Raw genomic sequence first — 18678 nt, forward strand, 5'->3', positions numbered from 1 at the left:
GCCCACCGCCGCCCGGGGCCCCGCCCGCCCCTCCCGCTGCCCCCGTCGCGTGCTTCCGGCGTCACTTCCGGCCTGCCCGCCATGGCGGCCGCCGCGCCGTCCAAGGCCGAGTACCTGCGGCGCTACCTGAGCGGGCCGCCCGCCGCCCAGCCCGCCCAGCCCCGCCGCCGCCGCAGGAAGAAGCCGCCGGGAGGCGCCGGTAGAAACGGGTGAGTTGCGGGGGTGCGGGGAGGCCGCGGCAGGCCCGGGCCGCCCCGCTGCGGGCGGGGGCGCTGCTGCCGGGACCCCCCCCGGTCCCGTAGCCCCGTTCCGCGGGGCCCGGGTGCTCCCCACGGCCGCGTGTCCCCTGGGCCAGAAATCTCTCGGCCTTTCCCTCCAGGCTACAAACCTTCCCTCCCTCCACCCCCCAGACCAGAAATTCTCTCCTGGTCAGGCTAGAAATTCCTCTTTCTTCCCTCCCGGCCACAAATCTGCAAAGAACCGACCCTCCCCACGCGCTTTCCCGGCCCCGGCTGGCGGGGATCGGGCAGTTCCCGGCCCTGCCTGTGGGCTGACACCAGGGCCCCTCTCCCTGCTGCCAGGATACGGATCGTGGATGACGATGTCAGCTGGAACAGCATCGCCGCTGCCCAGGAGAAGGAGGAGGAGGAGGACGAAGGTGACATGCCCGTGGTGAGTGCTTAGGGGTGGAGATTTATGTCAACTGCAGTTATTTGTGTTTAAGGATGGGGGTTCTTCCCTCCTCTCCCCTCGGGGCTGTGCTGGTTACTCTGGTTTCATCCCCAGGTGGCAGAATTCATCGATGAGCGGCCGGACGAGGTGAAGCTGATGGAGGAATTCAGGACAAATGCTAAATGGAAGCTGTTAGGAGGTGAGGGCAAAACCTTCCCCCCCTTCCTGAATGCTTAACTCCTCTGGACAGGTAAAGTAAAGTAAAAATAATTATTGAAATTGACCCTGTGATTGTTTTTCTTTAGACCAGAATGAAGACTCCCAAAGTTCAGATGTTTCAGTACCTGCCACGTCTACCCTGAGGTACGAGGCTCCAGCTGCAAGTTCTTCTGTGCTCTCTTTTCCTGGGATTGCCTCTTTTGTTCTGCAGCTTCCAAATGCTTTGCTGGGAAGTGGCACATGCAGGGATTCTTCCTCCTCTGTTGAAAAACCTCTCCCTGGCAGGTTCTGCATCTCCTCAGCACAGGAAAGATGTGGAGCTGTTGGAGCAGGTCCAGAGGAGGGCTGGGAAGATGATCAGGGGGATGGAGCATCTCTGCTACAGGGATGGGTTGAGGGGGTTGGATGTGTTCAGCCTGGAGAAGGCTCCAGGGAGACCTCAAAGCACCTCCCAGTGCTTAGAGGGGCCTGCAGGGAGGGAGGTGAGGACAAGGGTGTCACAGCCTGGGGGCTGTTCATGGCCACACAGCTTCCTTGAGAGAAGGTGACTATACAGGGGGTTGCAGTCTGAGGGTCACGGGAGCCCCTGGGGACTCCAGACTCCAGCTTCCTGGGATCTGGGTTGCCTTGGGGGGGTTTCTGGGATCTGCCTTGGGAACGTCTGGCTCAGTGAAGCGTTTCCCTGCAGGGAGGCGCAGGATCAAGTGTGAACGTGGGTTTGGGAAGTTGTTTTCATCCTTGAATCCCTGCAGCTGGCTGGGCAGGTCCCACCTGGGGGGCAGCAAAGCAAACCAGGACGAGCTCCCAGTTTCCACATCCCTCTCCCCTGCAGGCGGCAGCGCCACGACTCCCCGGACAGCTCCCCGCCCCGGAGGCGGCGCCACGACTCCCCGGATCTGTCCCCTCCCAGGAGGGAGGGAAACGTTTCCCCCAACCTCCTGCCTCCCAGGAGGCAGCGCCACGACTCCCCGGACCTCTCCCCGCCGAGAAGGAAGCGCAGCGGCTCCCTGGATCTCTCTCCTCCCAGGCGGCAGCGCCACGACTCTCCTGATGTCTCTCCAAAAAGAGCCAGTTCAGCAGCGGGGAAAAAGGGCTGGAGAAGCACAGAGCAGTGTCAGCCCGGGGGTGCCCCGGGGGAGCAGTCCCAGCTCCGACACGGCGGCTCCGACAGGTCCTCGTCGCGCCAGAAGCGCCTGCCCACTCCTGACCTGTCTCCTCCGCGGAAGAAGAGGCAGGATTCCCACCCGGATCTGTCGCCACCTTCGAGGAAGAGGGCAGGGTCACCTGGAGTGAAAAGGCAGAGCAGAACAAAAGGTGGGTGTGCCTCAGGTTGCCCTGCCTGTCCTGTGCCGGGATCTTGTGTGGATGCTCCTGGGAAGCAATCGGCGTGGGATTAGTAGCCTGCAGCCACGTAATGGCCATGGATATGTTGCCATTTCTGTTGGTAAGGGTAGCTCTGGTAATCCTTGTGTTTCATCAGTTGGACTGGAGTTAACCTGAGTTAGCTAGCTGAGGCTGAAACGTGTCTGGGAGGAGAGCAGGGCTACACCCTGTCCCTGGTCAGTGCACATCCAGAGAATTCATGGGCTCTTGTCACGTCCTTGGCTTTTCCCCACAGTCTGTAATCTCTTAAGGGGTTGATTTTATTTTTTAGGAGTTAACACTGCCATGTCAAGTCCTTCCGTGGGACTAATTCTGCCTGACTCCCTGATGTTCAGTTGTGTCTTTCCTGCAGGTGCTTCTCCAGCCACGAGGAAGCTGAGACCAGTGTCCTCCCCTCAGAGGTGCCTGAGGCGCGACTCCCGCTCTCCGTCCCCACGGAGGGGTTCCCGGGTGGCCTGGGATGCAGCCCAAGGGCCAGGCCATGGACACAGTGATTCCCCAAAGCCTGCTCCTCTCAAAGGGAATCGCAGCAGGTCTCCAGACTCCGACCTGTCCCCTCCACGGCGGGCTCTGCCAGCTGGCAAGGAGCAGCACAGCTCCAGGAGCCCCCCTGACCTCTCTCCTCCTCGGCACCGGGATGCTAAGGGATCTCCCAAGAAGGTGAATGTTCCCTCTTTCCCTTTCAGCTGTAGATCACTTCCTGTTGCTAGAAAACTGTGGAAGTCCAGTGAGTTACACACAGTGGGGTAGAAATTTCCTGTACTTCATGTACAGGCCCACGCCAGCCCCTCTGCTGGGTGTGAGGTGGGCATCAGGGAGGAGCTCTAGTCTGCACCTCAGTTTCTGGGGGAGCTGTTGCTTCAGGATGCTGGCCAAGTGGCTCTGTAACATCCCTCTTCCTTCCAGGCTGTCCCTGGATCACTGGACAGCTCAGGAAATGTGATTGTTGTTTGATTTGCAGGCAAGTGTGATGTTCTCGGGGGTTAAAGCTGGCCTGGTGTCAGCTGATGTGCTGCGGAGGGAACAGCAGGAGCTCAGGAGGCAGGAGAGAAATAACAAGCACTTGGAAGGTAGGGGTGTAAAAACACTGCAGGAGCACTGGCTCACTTGCTCCTCCTCTGCTCTCAGCTGTCTCCTAATGCTCAGGCCCTGGTGTTAGAGAGCATCCCTGTGGAGCAGCCTCTGGGCGTGCTGATGGATTCCTTGGGCAGGAGCACTGAGCCTCAGGAATAACAGGCTTACAAACAGTGATTTCAAAGCAATGCCAGTGACATCACAGGGGGGGTGAGAGGCTTTTTCTCTGCCTGCTCCATCTGCAAGACTGGAGCAGCAGGCAGGTACTCGCCCAGCCTGGGGGTACGAGCCTGGCTGCGCGGGGCAGCAGCGACAGCAGGAGCTCTGGGCCTGCCTGCTTTGGCACGATCAGCAGCTCCAGAGGCTCGAACAAGTAAAAGGAAAGAAATGTAGAAATGATTTGCAGTCGTTGAACTGTCTGGAGAGGGCAAAATGTTCCAGAACGTGTGACTTGAGGCCTCTGCCCCCTCCAGAGGAATCCCGACACTCCGAGACCGTCTTCCGAGACAAGTCGGGCCGCAAGCGGGACCTGGCGCAGGAGCGGCTGGAGCAGAGGCAGAAAGAAGAGGCCAAGTCTGAGAGGGATGAGCAATATGCCAAGTGGGGAAAGGGGTAAGCTTCTCCCCCCGGGGTCTGTGGGCCTCGCCCTACAGTTTAGGACTCTCCAATCCCCACTTAGCCCAGTTTTGATACCACTTCCCATGGTGGCGTTAGCGGCGCGTCCCTTCGTTCTGAGTGTGAGCCTGGGATCAGGACAGCACGTGTCCCACCTGTCTCACAGACACCCCTGTTGTTTTCTCCATTGCTGGGTGTGTGTTGGGAATGCTGCACACACAGGGTTCAGGACTCTGATCCTGCCATGGGCAGCAGATCATTGCTGGATTTTGGAGTGACCCTTTGTGTTTGTGTCCAGGCTGGCGCAGGGGAGGCAGCAGCAGCAGAATGTGGAAGATGCAATTAAAGAGATGCAGAAGCCCCTGGCTCGTTACATTGATGACCAGGACCTGGATCGAATGCTGAGAGAACAAGAGAGAGAAGGAGACCCCATGGCTGACTTCATCAAGAAAAGGAAGGCCAAAGAGAACAAAGAAAAGAAAGGTTTGGATGCTGAGTTAAACCCATGTATTGTTTAAGGCTGCAGCAGAGTGGAAATGCAGCTGCTGGTAAATAAATGGCCTGAGACTGCCAGAGGAGTCTACAGGCCTGCTTCTCAGTGTTGGAGCAGTAGTTGCTTGTTGCCAGTGACAGTCACTATTACTTGTTAGCTCAGAGAAGCAGGATCTGGCGACTTAAAAATGGTTTTAAATGGAGAGAGTGGAGATTGAGGTGAGATATTAGGAAAAAATTGTTCACTCTAAGGGTGGTGAGGAACTGGAATGGGTTGTCCAGGGAGGCTGTTGATGCCCCATCTCTGGAGGTTTTTAAGGCCAGGCTGGACAAGGTTTTGTGCAGCCTGGTCCAGTGGTGGGGTTCCCTGCTCATGGCAGGGAGGTTGGAAGTTGATGATCTTTGAGGTTCCTTCCAACCTTTATGATTCTATAAACCCCAACAGGCTCCTGTTTGATTGATTGTGTCTCTGGCAGCTTGCTCTGCGAGTTGTTGCATCACGAGTGGTGCCTGTACACACCTCTGGGGCTGATGGTGATGATGTGACTGCTGAAGCTCTAAGCAGCTGTGTTGCTCTTGTTGTTTCTAGAAAAACCCAGGTACAATGGACCAGCACCTCCCCTCAACAGGTTTAATATATGGCCTGGGCATCGCTGGGATGGCGTGGACAGGTATGTGTTCCTGACAGAGTGATGATAAGGGAGCTTTGGCTTCCAAGAGTTCACAGGGTAGAGATTCCTTCCCAGTTACCAGATGGATGAGATGGTCAGCAGCAGGAAGGCTGAACATGTGAACTTACAAACGGGTTGTGAATATGTCAGCTTGTCTGGGACAGGAGGGAGCAAGGCTGTTGCTGTCAGCAGGGCTGTGAGCAGCTGCAGCTCAAACCCAGCAGCAGGCAGGGCAAGACCCACTGCTTGGGATGGGAGGGATGGCACTGGCTGAGCCACTCACTGCTGCTCACCACAGATCAGGGGGAAACAGCCAGAGGAAGAGCAGTGGAAAAACTTGTCTCTGAAAAGTTTCATTGCTTCAGAGCAGCCCACACAGTCTTGGTGTTGCTTTGTAGGTCCAACGGATTCGAGCAGCAGCACTTTGCCAGGATAGCCAACAGGAAGGCAGTTCAGGAGATGGCCTACAAGTGGAGCGTTGAGGACATGTAGAGAAGATGCGACTCCTGCGTCGTTGCTGCAGAGGTTCAGCTGTTGCCAGAGCTGGTGCAGCAGAGCTGCTGAGAGAGGGCTTCCCTGTCAGCCAGACAGGACGAGCACACAACTGCCCTGGTGCCCCATGGAGCAGAGTCATGGCTGAGCCTGGAGCACAGTAGGGTGGCTGCTGCCAACTGGGGTTCCTCAGCTGCCCCACCTGGTGCTGATGATACGCTGGATTCTGGTCCATTTGTTTTCTAACAAACTGTAGAAAATACATGCTTACTTGTTTTATGCCAAATGTTTTGTCCTCTGAGGGCGGTTCACAAGTCTTCAGGTGTCTTAAATCTCAGGTTTTTCTTCGTGGTAGAAGTATGCTGAGCACTGGGGTGCTGGAGAGCTCCCCTGCTCCGGGAGGTTTGTCCGCTCCAGAACTGACCTGCAGTTTCAGTTGTGTTTAAGTTCTTCCAGAGAGCAACAATCCCCTGAAACCACTCAGTGCTGGGAGCTGATCTGCCTGCAGGCTGATGCTGGGCCCTCCCTGTCTCCTTCCCAGTGCACCCAAAGGGTTGCTGTGAAGCTGGTGGTGTGATCCTGCCCTCTGGTTGATGTAAGCACTTGGTGAAGCTCAGCTCCTAGCCCAGGCTGTGTGGGAGACTGTGTGTCCATCCGTGTGCTCCTACAGGAGGCTGAGGGACCAGCCTGCTGTGCTGTGTTTGACAGCAAGCCCTTCAGGAGCCCCTGCGACTCTCCAGGGGTCAGTTTCTTGTGGCAGTAAACACATGGAAGGTGTTTAAATTGCCTGTCCTCACCGTTTGGTGGGATCTTGTTCCCCTGAGGCAGCCGTGCTGGGGACTGGCTCCGCTTTGCTGAGAGCTGTCAGGCTGGGGGCTGGAGGCCAGGCAGAGAGCTTCCCTTAATCCCTGTGTGCGAGAAAGCACTTGTGGAAATAAATACAGTTGTTCTCCTTGATGTCCCGGGGAGCAGGTATGGAATGCAGGCAGCAGTTTCCATGGAGATGTGTCTTTAGTGGTGGTCGGGGCCCTCGCTCTGTGCCGTGACTCAGGCTGTGAGTGAGAAGGGGAATGACAGAGTCTCCTCTGGAGTGGGAGAACCATGGGACTCTTCCTGGTGTTTTTATTCACTGTGTTACATTTCCAGCAGTCCTGGGACCTGTGTGTACATGTGTAAATAACAGCTTTTCTTGTTTTTTACCGGATTTTGTGTGGTGGTGTTTTTTCCAAGGCAGGGACGAGGAGGGTGAGTAATTGCCAGCCTGCCACGGGAAGGCCTGTGGTGCCGTCTGCCGTGCTTCCCTCTGCCAAACAAACTGTGCTTTGCAAACATCTTTCCCAAAGGCTGTTGGGAACTCTCCAGGCTCTGAGTGGGAGCTCACTGGACCCTGACACTGCTGCCTGTGTGGATGGGGCAGTGGGTGAAGTGGGCCTGTCACAGGTTGTCAGGCAGGAAAGTAGTTTGGTGGGCACTGAGCGCTGCTGGAGCATGCTGAGAGCTGCTCTGCTCTCCAGTTGTACTGTCCCCTTCTGTCACCAAGGTCCTGCATTTTTTTCTCCTGTGACTTCAGGCAGCTGCAGCCTTGAAGAGTGAAGTTGCACTTGACACATACTCATTTTTGCTCTCACTTATCCGAGTGCTTCTGCAGATGTAAAAAAAACAACTGTGGAATTATTGAGCTGACCTTTCTGTGGAGAGCTGCTGCTTGGTTAGATGCTTGGACATGGAAGATCCTTGTTTGGGTGAGAATGTGCTTGTCTTACAGAGCAAGAGAAGAACAGGAGGTGCCTTGCCCACCTGAAAGTTGAGGTTATGAGCTGCTGCTGAGGGAGGCAAAGCCCTTTTAATGCTGGTGCTAATCACTGGTTTATGGTAGGACCTGAAAACAGCATCAACTTCTTTTCTTGGAACTTACTTTGAAGGCTGTAGTTGTAGGACTTCTAGATAGAGGTGCTACCCCAGGGACTCCCTACCCATGCTCATTGCACTCCCAGCTTTATACAGGACACCTCCATTTGTAACCAGGAACTTCTGTCTTAAGATACGTACGTGCACAAGAAGGAGCTGAGGAGAGGTTAGATGATGCCATTTTAATATTTCAACATCCATCCTTCTACGTTGTTGCCTTGGTGGATGTCAGCAAGTATTAGGCTCTGGCAGCAGAGCAGCTGGAAAATGCTGCAGGATTCTCTGGGGGGAGAGGGGTGATGGAGATAAAGGAATGACACCGGGAGCCGATCTCTTTATTAGCGTTTCTGGAAGGGCAGCAGCCACGGTCTTGGCATCGAGCAGCAGCTTTGATTAGCCTTAACCAAAAAAAATGAATATTAAAATCTTAATTTAATTTAAAACACTGTCATTCACAGTCATGGCAAACACTGAGCAGAGTAATTATTATGCAAATTAGGCAGATAGAAAAAATGATTAATAATTGCGCAAATTAAAAATTATTGTAAACATCCTGTGACTAGTGATAAGTCTGGGAGGAGTGCGTGTGCAGGAGGCAGGGCTGCTCAGCCAGCTCCTGCATCCTCATTTTCTCATTAGCAGGGTTTAATTAGCAAACGATGCCAAGGAGCCGAGCGGGGTTTTGGGGTGAGGCTGGAGGCCAGGGCCTGGTTTCAGGCAGTGGCAGAGGGTTGTCACCTGATGTCACCTGGGTGTTGGGAGTCCAGCTCCAGCCTCTGAACTCCACAACTTTGTGGAGAAACTGCTTTTGGAGCCAGTTTCCTCCTTTTTAGGGCTGCCACAGACCCTGCTTCTGTCTGTTCCTGGTGTCCCAGCAGGCAGGGACAGGCCTCACCCTGAGCAGCCCCCAAATGGCCACTTGCCAATGGCTGGTGGAGCTTGCTCCCTCGAACAATTAATGAGCTTATTTGTCTGGTATTTTGCTGCTAATTGCACAACATTATTTTTTTCTCCCTGTTCAACTGTTTTACTTTTATACTTTTGACAGTGAGCACGATAATAACAATAATAGGCTTACACTGGCTAATAGGCTTACATGGTGCATTATTCATGTCAAGGACAAGCAATTAAGCTTGGCCTCACACATAATAATTAGATTTTTGTTGATGAGCTCATTGGTGACGTGTTTAGTTGGGAGGAAGAGTCTGATTCCTGGAGGGTGACACTGCCTGCCCCCTGCCTGCTGGTGGGTTTGCTGGTGGCCGTGGGGCTGGCTGGGGAGGTGACCTTGGAGGGGGACAAAGGGGCTGCTGGATTCCACCTGCTCCACAACACCTTATGTCCTGGTGAGGATGCGTGTGGCTTCTCCCCAGCACCTGGCTCTTGGTGTTTCCAAATACCTCCAGCAGGGTGGGTTCTGGGGAGTGACATGTTCCTGTACCACTTCCCTGCTGACATCTATAATTTTTTTTAATTAAAAAGAGCCCAAGACTTGTAATTTTAATTTTTCTCAACTAGTGATGTCTCCAGGTGCTCAGCAGAGCCTGGTGACTATGGTGGGTGTCCCAGGCTGCTGGGGGGTGTACTGGGGGCCAGTGCTGTTCTAGTCTCTGGGGGCACAGGTGGCTCCACTGCATTCACGGGGAAAACACATTCCTGGTGCTCCATCCTGCAGAAGGACTGGGAACAAAAATCCCCGAGACTGACAGGTTAGTGATTGTATATGCAGATGTGCTCTTTTCCTAATTATTCCATAATTAGGGACACGCAGAGATAAAAATTACTAATAATATTTACTCTAGACTCTATTTTTTTCAATAACCTCTCTCTCACTTGCTGAGTCTTGGTGGAAATAACTTTGCAGATCCCAGTTAATGAATATTTGTAAATGCAAGAACATTTGGTGCCGGAATATCCAGAGGGCATCCTCTTTCTGCCTTGTAATTTTTTTTTCAAAAGATATTTAATATTTATGGTTCCACAGCCTCGTGAATGAAGAGCCACCCGCAAACCCCCAGGAGCTCAGGGGCTGGGGATATTTATGGCGCTTCCTCTTTTCCTTTTCAATTACAAAGACACCTCACATAATTAAGTGCTAATAACCTTGTTAATCTAAAATTGATACTCTTTCTCCTGGCCATCTCTTAATAGAATTAAAAACAGATTAATAATCAAGGGTAGGAGACATTGCATGCAATTAAAGAGGAGGGGGCCAAGCTCCGGCCCAGGGTCGTGCTCCCAGGAGGATGCAGGAGCCAGGAATGGACGATGCCAGGGTCAGGGCAGGGAGATACTTTTTCCCTGTGCTCTTTACACAGCTTAAATCTTTAAGAGAAACAGTCATGTAACAGCATCCCCTAATGAAACTGTTTTATGTTAATTAATTATGTATCAAGGCTCATTTTCATGCGCAGCCCAGCTCTGCTTCCCCTCTGCTGAGCCTTTGATCTGTCAAAGGCTAAACGGGAGATAAATAATCAAATTAAAAAGCAGCCTGGATGGAAATAAACACATTTTAGATGTGTTATCTGGCAGTTATGGCAAGGTACTGAGGCACCGGGCTCCTGGTTTGGGTGCTGCACGCAGAGGGAGTGGGAAGTTTCCAGTGCCTCAGTTTCCCTGCAGTCCCCCGAGCCTTGCTGCTGTCCCCCAGGACAGCGTGGCGTTCCTGTGCATGGAGAGAGGTCTTGGGGGCAGCCCCCATCTCCTGGAGAATGGCTGCTCTCCAGGCCTTCTGCAGGAGAAGGTGGCTGTGAAGGATTTTACCTGCTCACTACTGATGGAAAATTAGAAGTCTGCAGCACTTTTCTTCCAGGCGATGAAACGTCCCCCTGGCAGGTCCAGGCTGCAGCAGGTGGGTGCCCAGGGCAGTTGAGATGTCAGTGCTGGAGACGGTTTGGGATCATTTAACACAGTCTCTAACAATTTGTTCCACCCAAGCGGAGGCAGATGTGCATCCATATTCATTTTGGAGGCACTTCAGAAGTGGGGAGTTGATGGGCCGAGCCAGCCCAGCACCACAGCCCCCGGCCCGGGCGCCTGCTCAAGGTGAGGGTGGCGGCTGGGACCCGTTCCCAGAACGTGGCTGTAGCCCTGGGGGGTGTGAAGGCCACGATTCTGTGATCCTGTGACCTCAGATGCTCGGGGGGACATTGGCAGTGGGTGGGCAGGACCCTCTGCCTGCTTGGCACCGCTGTCCTCGGGCTGTCAGGTGTTGCGACACCCTGGGGCAGAAAGGGCAGAGCACCCTTGCAGAGCTTCACAGCTGTGAGAAGCTGGTGGTGTCCTGGCTGCTGTGGTCACTCCAGCAGATTTCTTCTGGAAGGGCTTAACACCAAGAGGGGTCCCGGCCGCGGGTGCCCAGGGCTGTGCCCACCCACCCCTTCCCTGGTGCTAGCGCTTCGGGTGGTGGGTGCAGGGGCTCCCCAGGGACCCTCTTCTGCTGAAGGGGTTAGCTGGGGGCTGTGGGAATCCCCAGGGAGCAGATGCTGCCTCAGGGGGGGATGAGAGGCTCTTGGCTCTGCTTTGACCTTCCTCCTCCTGCTCCATGTGAGCTTCTCCCTGGCTGTGCTCCTCAGGTGGCCCTCAAGGTGCCAGCAGCGTTATGCCTGGGGGTTATTCAGCTAGCAGGTTAGGAAGGAGTTTATTGCATCACCCAGGCTCCTCTTTGGGGCATTGTGATGGTGATGATCTGGTTTGTCTTCTCTCCAGGTGCTGCAGCCCCAAGCAGAGCTGGGCCATCGCTGTGGGAGTGAACAAGTGAGCTGTGGCAGAACGCTGAGCAAACCTGTCCCTGCTCTGGTGCTGCCAGGTCCTCAGCCCGGAAAAGAGCACATGGGGACACGGTGTCCCTTTCTCCACCAGTGCTGCTCCAGGTCAGCATCCGTGACCTCCCCAGCAGCTGGGGAGCTGGGAGGAGAAGGGAGCAGCAGGGCTCCCCCCACAGCCCCCCGAGGCCTGTGTCTCCCTGGGATGCTGGTGCTTGTGTGGTGACATGCCCAGGTGTCCTTGCAAAGCCAACTAGGAGGATGCTGCCCAGCGGGACCAGCTGGGCTGCTCAGCCAGGCCAGGGCACCCAGGAACCCCAGGCAGCCTGACTTTCTGTGGCACTGGCCCCCGTCTTGCCCCGCTGCCGGGAGGCGAAGCCCAGCTCGGAGCAATCAGAGGGAGCTGCGGAGAGTGTCATCCCTCCAGGCTTGCCCCGGGCCCTGCCTTTGGGCTTCTGAAGGCTTCGCTCCAGCGCTGTCAGTTCTCGTTAATCCACGCATCAAAGCTGGATCTGCCAAACATCCTGGAGAGACCCTGTGGCTGCCTGCACAGGCTGGGGAGCTGGCGCGGCAGCTGGTGCGGGGGGCTCGGAACAGGGACCCCCCAGCTCCGACCCCCCAGCTCCTGCGCCCAAGGGAGGCTGTGAGGGAAGGGAACACCCTTGGGCAGCAAAACCTCCAACACCCCATGAACCTGCAAGCAAGAAAACACATGAAAAAATGAGAAGGTGGCGTTTCTGTGCACTGGAGAGTTTTATTTGCAGTCTGGAGAGTTTTATTTGCAGACCGAGGTCCTCCCTGCTCTGCTGTCACTGTGTGCCTGGGTTTCCCTGCTCTGCTCCGCCGTGGCTCAGCATCCTTCCAGCCAGCTAATCAGGTCAATGTATTTTTAACACACCATAGGAAATCTTTCTGTGTTTTTGTTGGAGCTGTTCTTCTCCCCTGCCTCTCTGGAGGGGGCTGGGTTATTTAATGCTGAATATCAAGCAGAGGTGTTTTCCCTTCGCCAGGCTGCTGACTGTGCACTTCAGGGCTGGAAGGGCTGGCACCCATTCCAGGGTGGGTGAAGGGGGAACCCACCACACCAAGCAAATTTACCCACTTAGGACCAGATTTACGAAACAACTTGGATCCTGTTTCCAGGCATCCCAATAAATGGGCCAGACCTGCTGAAGTGGTGAGCACCCGGTGCTTTGAAAAAAATAGGTGGAAGCTGGAACTTTTTTTTTTCCCTCCTGGGAAAGGGTTGGGAAAGCAGAGGAGAGCAGGAGAGGCAGGAGGAGCCAGCAGGCCTGGTGATGCCCACCATGGCACTGTAGTTGGGTGATGGTGAAAATGTGTTGGTGGCCACCACAGGTGCAGGTCACGTGTGGCAATTGTCACACAGCAGGTGAACAAACACAAAGGGCTGAGTCCTGTAGAGGGGTTTATCTTTCCCATTAATGGCTTTCCAAATTGGTGGCAGTGGAGCAAAAAAAACCCAATTTGAACTCAGAGCATGCATGATTACTATTGTAATAACCTTGGCTAATAAGAATGTGATGTGGTGTTAGGCTGGGAAAGAAAACACATTTCTCATTAGCTTTTTGATTAATTACTCCACATAATTTCCTAGGGGGACATGCCTGGGCCTGATTGCCTTTGCTTTTGACGCGTGGAAGTGGTTTACCTTAACTTAATAATTTTCTCAGTGACATTTTAATGGCACTCCTCAATTAATCTGCCGTGGGCTGGAGGCAGCGCTGCCTGGCCCGGGCAGGGGGCAGGTCCCACACGCCCCCTTTGCCCACCCCAGGGTGGGCAGGACGCAAACATTTGCTGTTGCTGGAGCATCTCTGGTCCTCCCATCCCTTCCCTGTCGATGCTCAGCCAAGGGCCTAGAGTGTTTTGGATACCCGGGAATGTGAGAGCCACGGAGCTGCCGCCTTGCCTGGCGAGTGCTGCCAGGGATCCAGCTGTGTGGAGGCATATGTTTACATGGCTTGGAAGCGACCAATTTCCTTCCTTGTGTTATAATATAAATATTTTACAGGAGCTAAAATATTCAAAGATCATTTGATGTTGCCACATGGAGCGGTATCAAATGAGGGTGGAAAGGAGGGGAAAAAAATGAGAGGGGAGCAAGCAGAGATTCATTTGTTTCCCTTGCTGAAAATTGAATTATGCTGCGTATTTCTGCATCATAAAGTTACCCAGAACATTGATCCCTGCTTATTGTTTCAGGAGCAGGTGCTTGGCTTGCAACTGTTAGCAGATGCAACTGGGGACCTTCTGCTGGCACTGAGGGAGGGGACAGGGAGAGGACAGGACTTGCTCAAGCACCCAATGGGTGACAGCTGAAGGGTGTCAGAGCTGCTGCCTCTGCTTCCCCGAGGCCTGCTCACTGCCCCCTGCCTTGCAGTGACTTTTATTTACTGGCACACTTCTCTTTCAGACGATGTAATTGCTAATTAATTGGTGAGCAGCTTTATTTCCAGTCCCTGTGCTGGTGGGAAGGAAATCTGGCCAGTTTTGTGCCATCAGCTGCCCCACCCAGTGAGCGGGTACCTGGTGTGGAGCAGGTAACTGCTGAGGGCTGGGGCCTTTCCAGCCCGAGGTGCAGCAGAGCCAGGCAGGGCTGGCTGCCAGGCAGGGCTGGGAGCAGCGGGATCCGGCGGGGAGGCAGCTCTCGGCGCCAAGGAGTTTTTCTGAGTCTGCTTCTTTTTATTGTGCTTCTTTTTCTCCTCTTTCTCTCTTCTGGCCAGTGCTGGGCGAGTTGATGAATTATCCCAATATATATTCTGTCTGGAAAGAAAACACATATCATATATATCTTTGACAAGTTATTATTCTTCCTTATCAGAATATGTGCTCATCCAGCCACACCATAACTCACCCTTTGCTCGTGCAACCAGACAGGAGGAGCGCGGCGGCTGCTTCCCACTCCTGCGGCCTGGGGACGGGGCTGGGGGCTGCTGCTGCCTGCCCTGCCAGCTGAGGAGGGGGCCTGGGGGGGCCAGTGCCTCGCTTCGAGCTAATTTGGCACCTGCCTCACCTCCAGCTGATTGCTGCAAATTAAATTTCACGCCCGTGAGCTGGAGGAGCCGGCGTGCAGGGGGAGGAGAGCTGGTGGCAGAGGCAATCGGTGGGCACACCCGGCCCTGCCTCTGGCTTCCAGGGCCACGCTGGTCCAGAGCTCCAGCAGCAGGGAGGAATGCCCAGTGCTGGCCCTCGGGGGTGCTCAGGGTGGGCCCCCCAAAGGCGGAGCTGTGGGGCTGCTGGCATCGCTCCCCGTCTGCGCCGTCGCGCCTTTCGTGTTTGACTTATTAAGATAATGGCTGTTCCATCAGCGTTGGTTTGAAACCTGATCTAATAGGAGTCTTAGAACAAAAGTTGCTAAGCAGCTGGGACATGATTTACTAATAGACTCTGAATGTGCTGTAACTGAGGTGGAAATTAATTTAGTGATTAGGAGATTAATCTATGGAGTAGCGCTTATCCCTGCCTGTGCAGGGCGGGTTGGGCGCGGTGCTCGGGCTGTGCCGCCTGGGAAGGTGTTGGAGCTGTTCAACCTCCACGCCTCCTGCCAGCCCTCAGGCCGGGCACTGCCCAGTTTTCTGTGAACACTGTATCCTTCCCAATGCCTTTGTTGGGATCGTTTCGTTTTCACAGACACCTGAGCCAGGTATCTGGGGAGAAAAAGACTGATCCGTGCCCCTGCCTCCCACCTGCCTGGATCTAGGATGGAGGCAGCGCTGGGACTGTGTGCCGGGAGGGAGCAGAGGGGTCTCACTGCCTGCCCTGCTTTGCTTTTGCTGACTCTTTAGCAGCAGCAGCAGCAGCAGCAGCTGTGCATCCATATTTATTGAGCGGAAGAGACGAAAACCAGACGGTAATCCCAGGAAAGCGGAACATCTTGTGATTATCCGGGTAGCTCAGCTGGCACGGGCGGGCAGCTCCCGGAAGCGTGGACTGACCAGGAGCACGGCTCCCATTCCCCAGCTCTGGGTCACTGGGGAGGGTGAACAGGAGCGATCAGATGTTGAACATGCTCTGAACGTTGCCAGGAGAAAAGGAGCTGTCGAGGTTACGGCAGGAGCTCAAGGAGTGACATTGAGCTGAGCGGGTGGCAGCAGGGATGCTCGGGTGGGATGCGCTGCCCTGGAGGAGGACGGGTTCCTCTTTGGATAGGGTCAGTGCTGGTGGTGTTATGGGGTGCAGCCAGTCTCCAGGAGCTGCTCCCTAATCCAGAGTGCTTTTTTTCCCAGTAGGAAATCTTCTGTCTTGCCCTTGGGGGACAGGAGGAGGTGTGAGCCTGTCTGGAGCTGGTGCTAGAGCCACCACATGTCCCCACTCCCACCACACCTGCTCCTGGCTCCCAGCATTTGGAGAATGGTGGAGCCCGACTGGCGCAGCGTGGCAGTCGGAATCAGCAGCCTTTTGGAGGCTGGGATTAATTTGGAGGAATTTACTGGCGGGGTTTGTGGCAGATAAAGCAGTTTGCTTATTTCACACTTGTATGGCCACCTGCTACGAACTGTTTGTTCAGTTTCAAATTCTTTAATTAAAATCAACATAAAACAGATTGAAAACATCCCAAGAAGGGGATGCTTGATTTGCTGGAGGATATTGCAGAAGATGAGCCAAAGTGCTGAAAAGATGTTGTATCATTAGGAAGCACCTGTGGGCACAGCTCAGGGAGGGCAGGGTGCCCTGGGGCACCTTGGCTTGTCACCCTTTGTCATCAAGGCACCTCAGTGCCATTATTTGGACACCCTTCATTCCCAGCACAGCCAGCCTGGCGTGGCCGTGCAGCCCAGCGCGGCGCCTCAGCCCTTTGCAGAGCTGATCAGAGGTCTCCTCCAACAACCATCAAAGCTTCAATTAACAGGGGCCGCTCGCAACCCTCTTGCAGAGCCCCGATAAGAATAGAAATTTCCCTTGGAAAATGGATTTGTGTTCGGCTGCGCGTGCCGGGCGGTGAGTGACCTGCTCCGTGCGGGGGCAGAGAGGGGCTGGGGACAATCGGGGTGCTCGCTGGGAGCTGGTTATCTGAAGGAAACAGGCGTGCTGCTATTTAGCTGTCTAATATCCCAGTGGGAGGGGAAGCAGAATTAAAACCCGTCTCTTTTCAGAGTCATTTCAACCTGAAGGAGTACTCTTCCTTTATGCGGTGACTTTTCATCAGAGGGGGCTCCTTCCTTTCTCCCAGTCCCTTCTTGGTGGGTGTCACCTGCAACTGAGAAGGACAGAGAGGGGGAGGAGGGTGGGCTGGGTCCGTGCACCCACCCGGAGCCCTGGATTCCCCGCTGAGGATGCAGGGATGCTCGGGGAAGTTGAGTGGCCTCCCTGCCTGCTCAGCCCAAGTGCCAGGGGCTCTGGAGCAACAATAACAGCCACGCGGTGCAGAAAGTTAATATGTCACCAGACAAGCGTTTTAATAACTGGAAAGGTTAAAAAAACCCCTCTTGGGCTGCACAGGCTCCTGCCAGCTCGTGCTCCTGCAAGCCTGGGAGACCCAGAGTACCATGGCTGTATTGATTCAATTATTCTCTACAATGTACAACTCTGCATTTGTGTGATAGCAACAAACAGAGTTGAAAGACATACAAAAATAAATGATCTGAAAGTTAATATGGCTGAATGAGCAGCTCTGAATGAGGGGAGAGCACGCCTTGGTTCTGCATTGTAAAATCAATAGTGTGCAGAACAATGTCCTCACTCCCCCCCGGGGCCCGGGGAGGACCCGCCTGAATCGATCACTATGCAAATTAATGGCATTCATGAAATGTGGGTAATTGATGCTTCTCATAATTACCTCCCAGTTACGAGCTTTTAGGGGATTTCATTGATTCTTTCTTGGGGAGAAGATGAGGGCAGGTTCCTGGAAGCTCCAGCTCAGTGCAGGAGGTGATGGCTGCGGCACTGGGGGCTCCCTGGGACCCTTGGCTGCCACTGACCCCATCCCTGGGGACACTGGGGACATGGGGGTGGGTGGTGGGTGGTGTGTGTCGTGGGTGCACGTGGCAGGCACCTGCTTGTGTAAACGAGCAGATTTCTTCAGAAGGGATAATAGGCTTACACAGCACATTATTTAAGAAAAAGGGACAGGCAATTGAGCTCTGCAGACTAATTAGATTAAGTTGATGAGCTCATCGGTAACGTGTGTAATTAAGATCAAGAGCTAATTGCGGGCTGCTTGATGCCCTACGTTAACCATGTTGTCCCTTGCAGAGCATGGGGTGGTGGGGAAGTGTCTGGGACCCCTCTGGAGCAGGGAAGGGGACGTGAGGCTGTCCCCAAAGCTGCTGCTGGCCCCGGGGGGTGGCTGGGAGTGACACAGCCCAGGATGCTGCTGCACCATGCCTGGGTCTGGGGGCTTCTCTGCCAGAGGGTCCTGGCTGCCACCATGGCCAGGCAGGAGAAAGCTGGAGGTTTGTGCCAAATGGGAAGAACAAAGAGCAGGTGAGATGTGGTGAAGGGGAAGGAGGAAAGAAGAAGTCAGCCCTAGCTCTGAGGATACTGCAGGAATGGCATGCGATGATGGTTGGGATTTATCAACCAGAGGGAGTGTGGAACAAGGCAGAATTCCCGCAGCAGCTGGGAAGTGCCACTTCTTTACAGCTTCTGTCCTTGCTCTCTTGTATTTTATATCCCATCTTTTCTCTCCTGCATCACCATCTCCTCTCTGCTTCTCTCTCTTTCTTCTCCCATCCTGCTCCATTTTCGCTCCTGCCCTGCCCACCCCCCCTGCAGCAGAGGCTCTACAGAACTGCCCCGTGCCCCCCAACCCCTCCTGGGCCACCATCCCGGACCCTTCCTCAGGCTCTCCCGCCTGGAGGTGGCTTTAGGAAGGGGCTCGTCCCCTCCTTGCCGAGCCCCTGCTGTGCTGCCCGGCCCGTTGATCCCAGCTTCTGTCTCCAAGGTGACACAAGCTGCTTCCTTCTCCCCTACGGAGCTCCCGCTGGGATTCCCGGCACTGTTTGTTGTCGGGGGCTTGTTCTCTGTTGCCTTTCCTGGTTCTCCCGTGCCTTTCGGGCAGAGGGCTGGCTGGTTCATCCTCCCCTCAGAGAGCATCCCTTGTGCATCCCTCGTGCCTGGTTACAGGGCAGGCAGGACTTTGCACCAGGCTCTCTCCAGACAAGCCCACCTGTAAGAACCATCTGAGCAGGCTGCTGTGCCGTCTGCCCCCTCCCTCCCCAAGGGATGCTTCCCGGGGTTAGGAGGGGGCTCCGGAGACCTGCCAGCCCTCCCCACTGCAAACTCCTGCCTTACAGTAGGGATTTAGGGGCAGTACTTGGAAATAATGATGAGGATATTTATCTCTCTGATCCTTTCTGTGGGGCTGTTCAGTTGTTACAGCCTGAAAAAAAGAAGAGAGAGAAATAAATCCAATACAAACCTGA

The 18678-nt window shown here is 54.6% G+C and overlaps 1 protein-coding gene across 2 annotated transcripts; it reads left to right on the top strand.

Annotated features, from left to right (window-relative positions):
* Window positions 1-70: 70 nt before the first annotated feature.
* Window positions 71-6822, top strand: BUD13 (BUD13 homolog). 2 transcript variants are annotated; one of them, XM_051638619.1, is made up of 11 exons: window positions 71-209; window positions 582-672; window positions 787-871; window positions 978-1035; window positions 1724-2205; window positions 2627-2934; window positions 3236-3344; window positions 3822-3960; window positions 4262-4446; window positions 5045-5126; window positions 5525-6822. In XM_051638619.1, the coding sequence occupies exons 1-11, from the start codon at window positions 82-84 to the stop codon at window positions 5616-5618; spliced, it is 1761 nt and encodes a 586-aa protein (XP_051494579.1). In that variant the 5' UTR covers window positions 71-81; the 3' UTR covers window positions 5619-6822. The 2 variants fall into 2 exon arrangements, with proteins under 2 accessions (XP_051494579.1, XP_051494580.1); XM_051638620.1 differs by having other exon boundaries at window positions 1919-2205.
* Window positions 6823-18678: the final 11856 nt, after the last annotated feature.

Source organism: Apus apus, chromosome 22 (assembly GCF_020740795.1).
Source record: "Apus apus isolate bApuApu2 chromosome 22, bApuApu2.pri.cur, whole genome shotgun sequence".
In the NCBI taxonomy this organism is placed as follows: Eukaryota; Metazoa; Chordata; class Aves; order Apodiformes; family Apodidae; genus Apus; species Apus apus.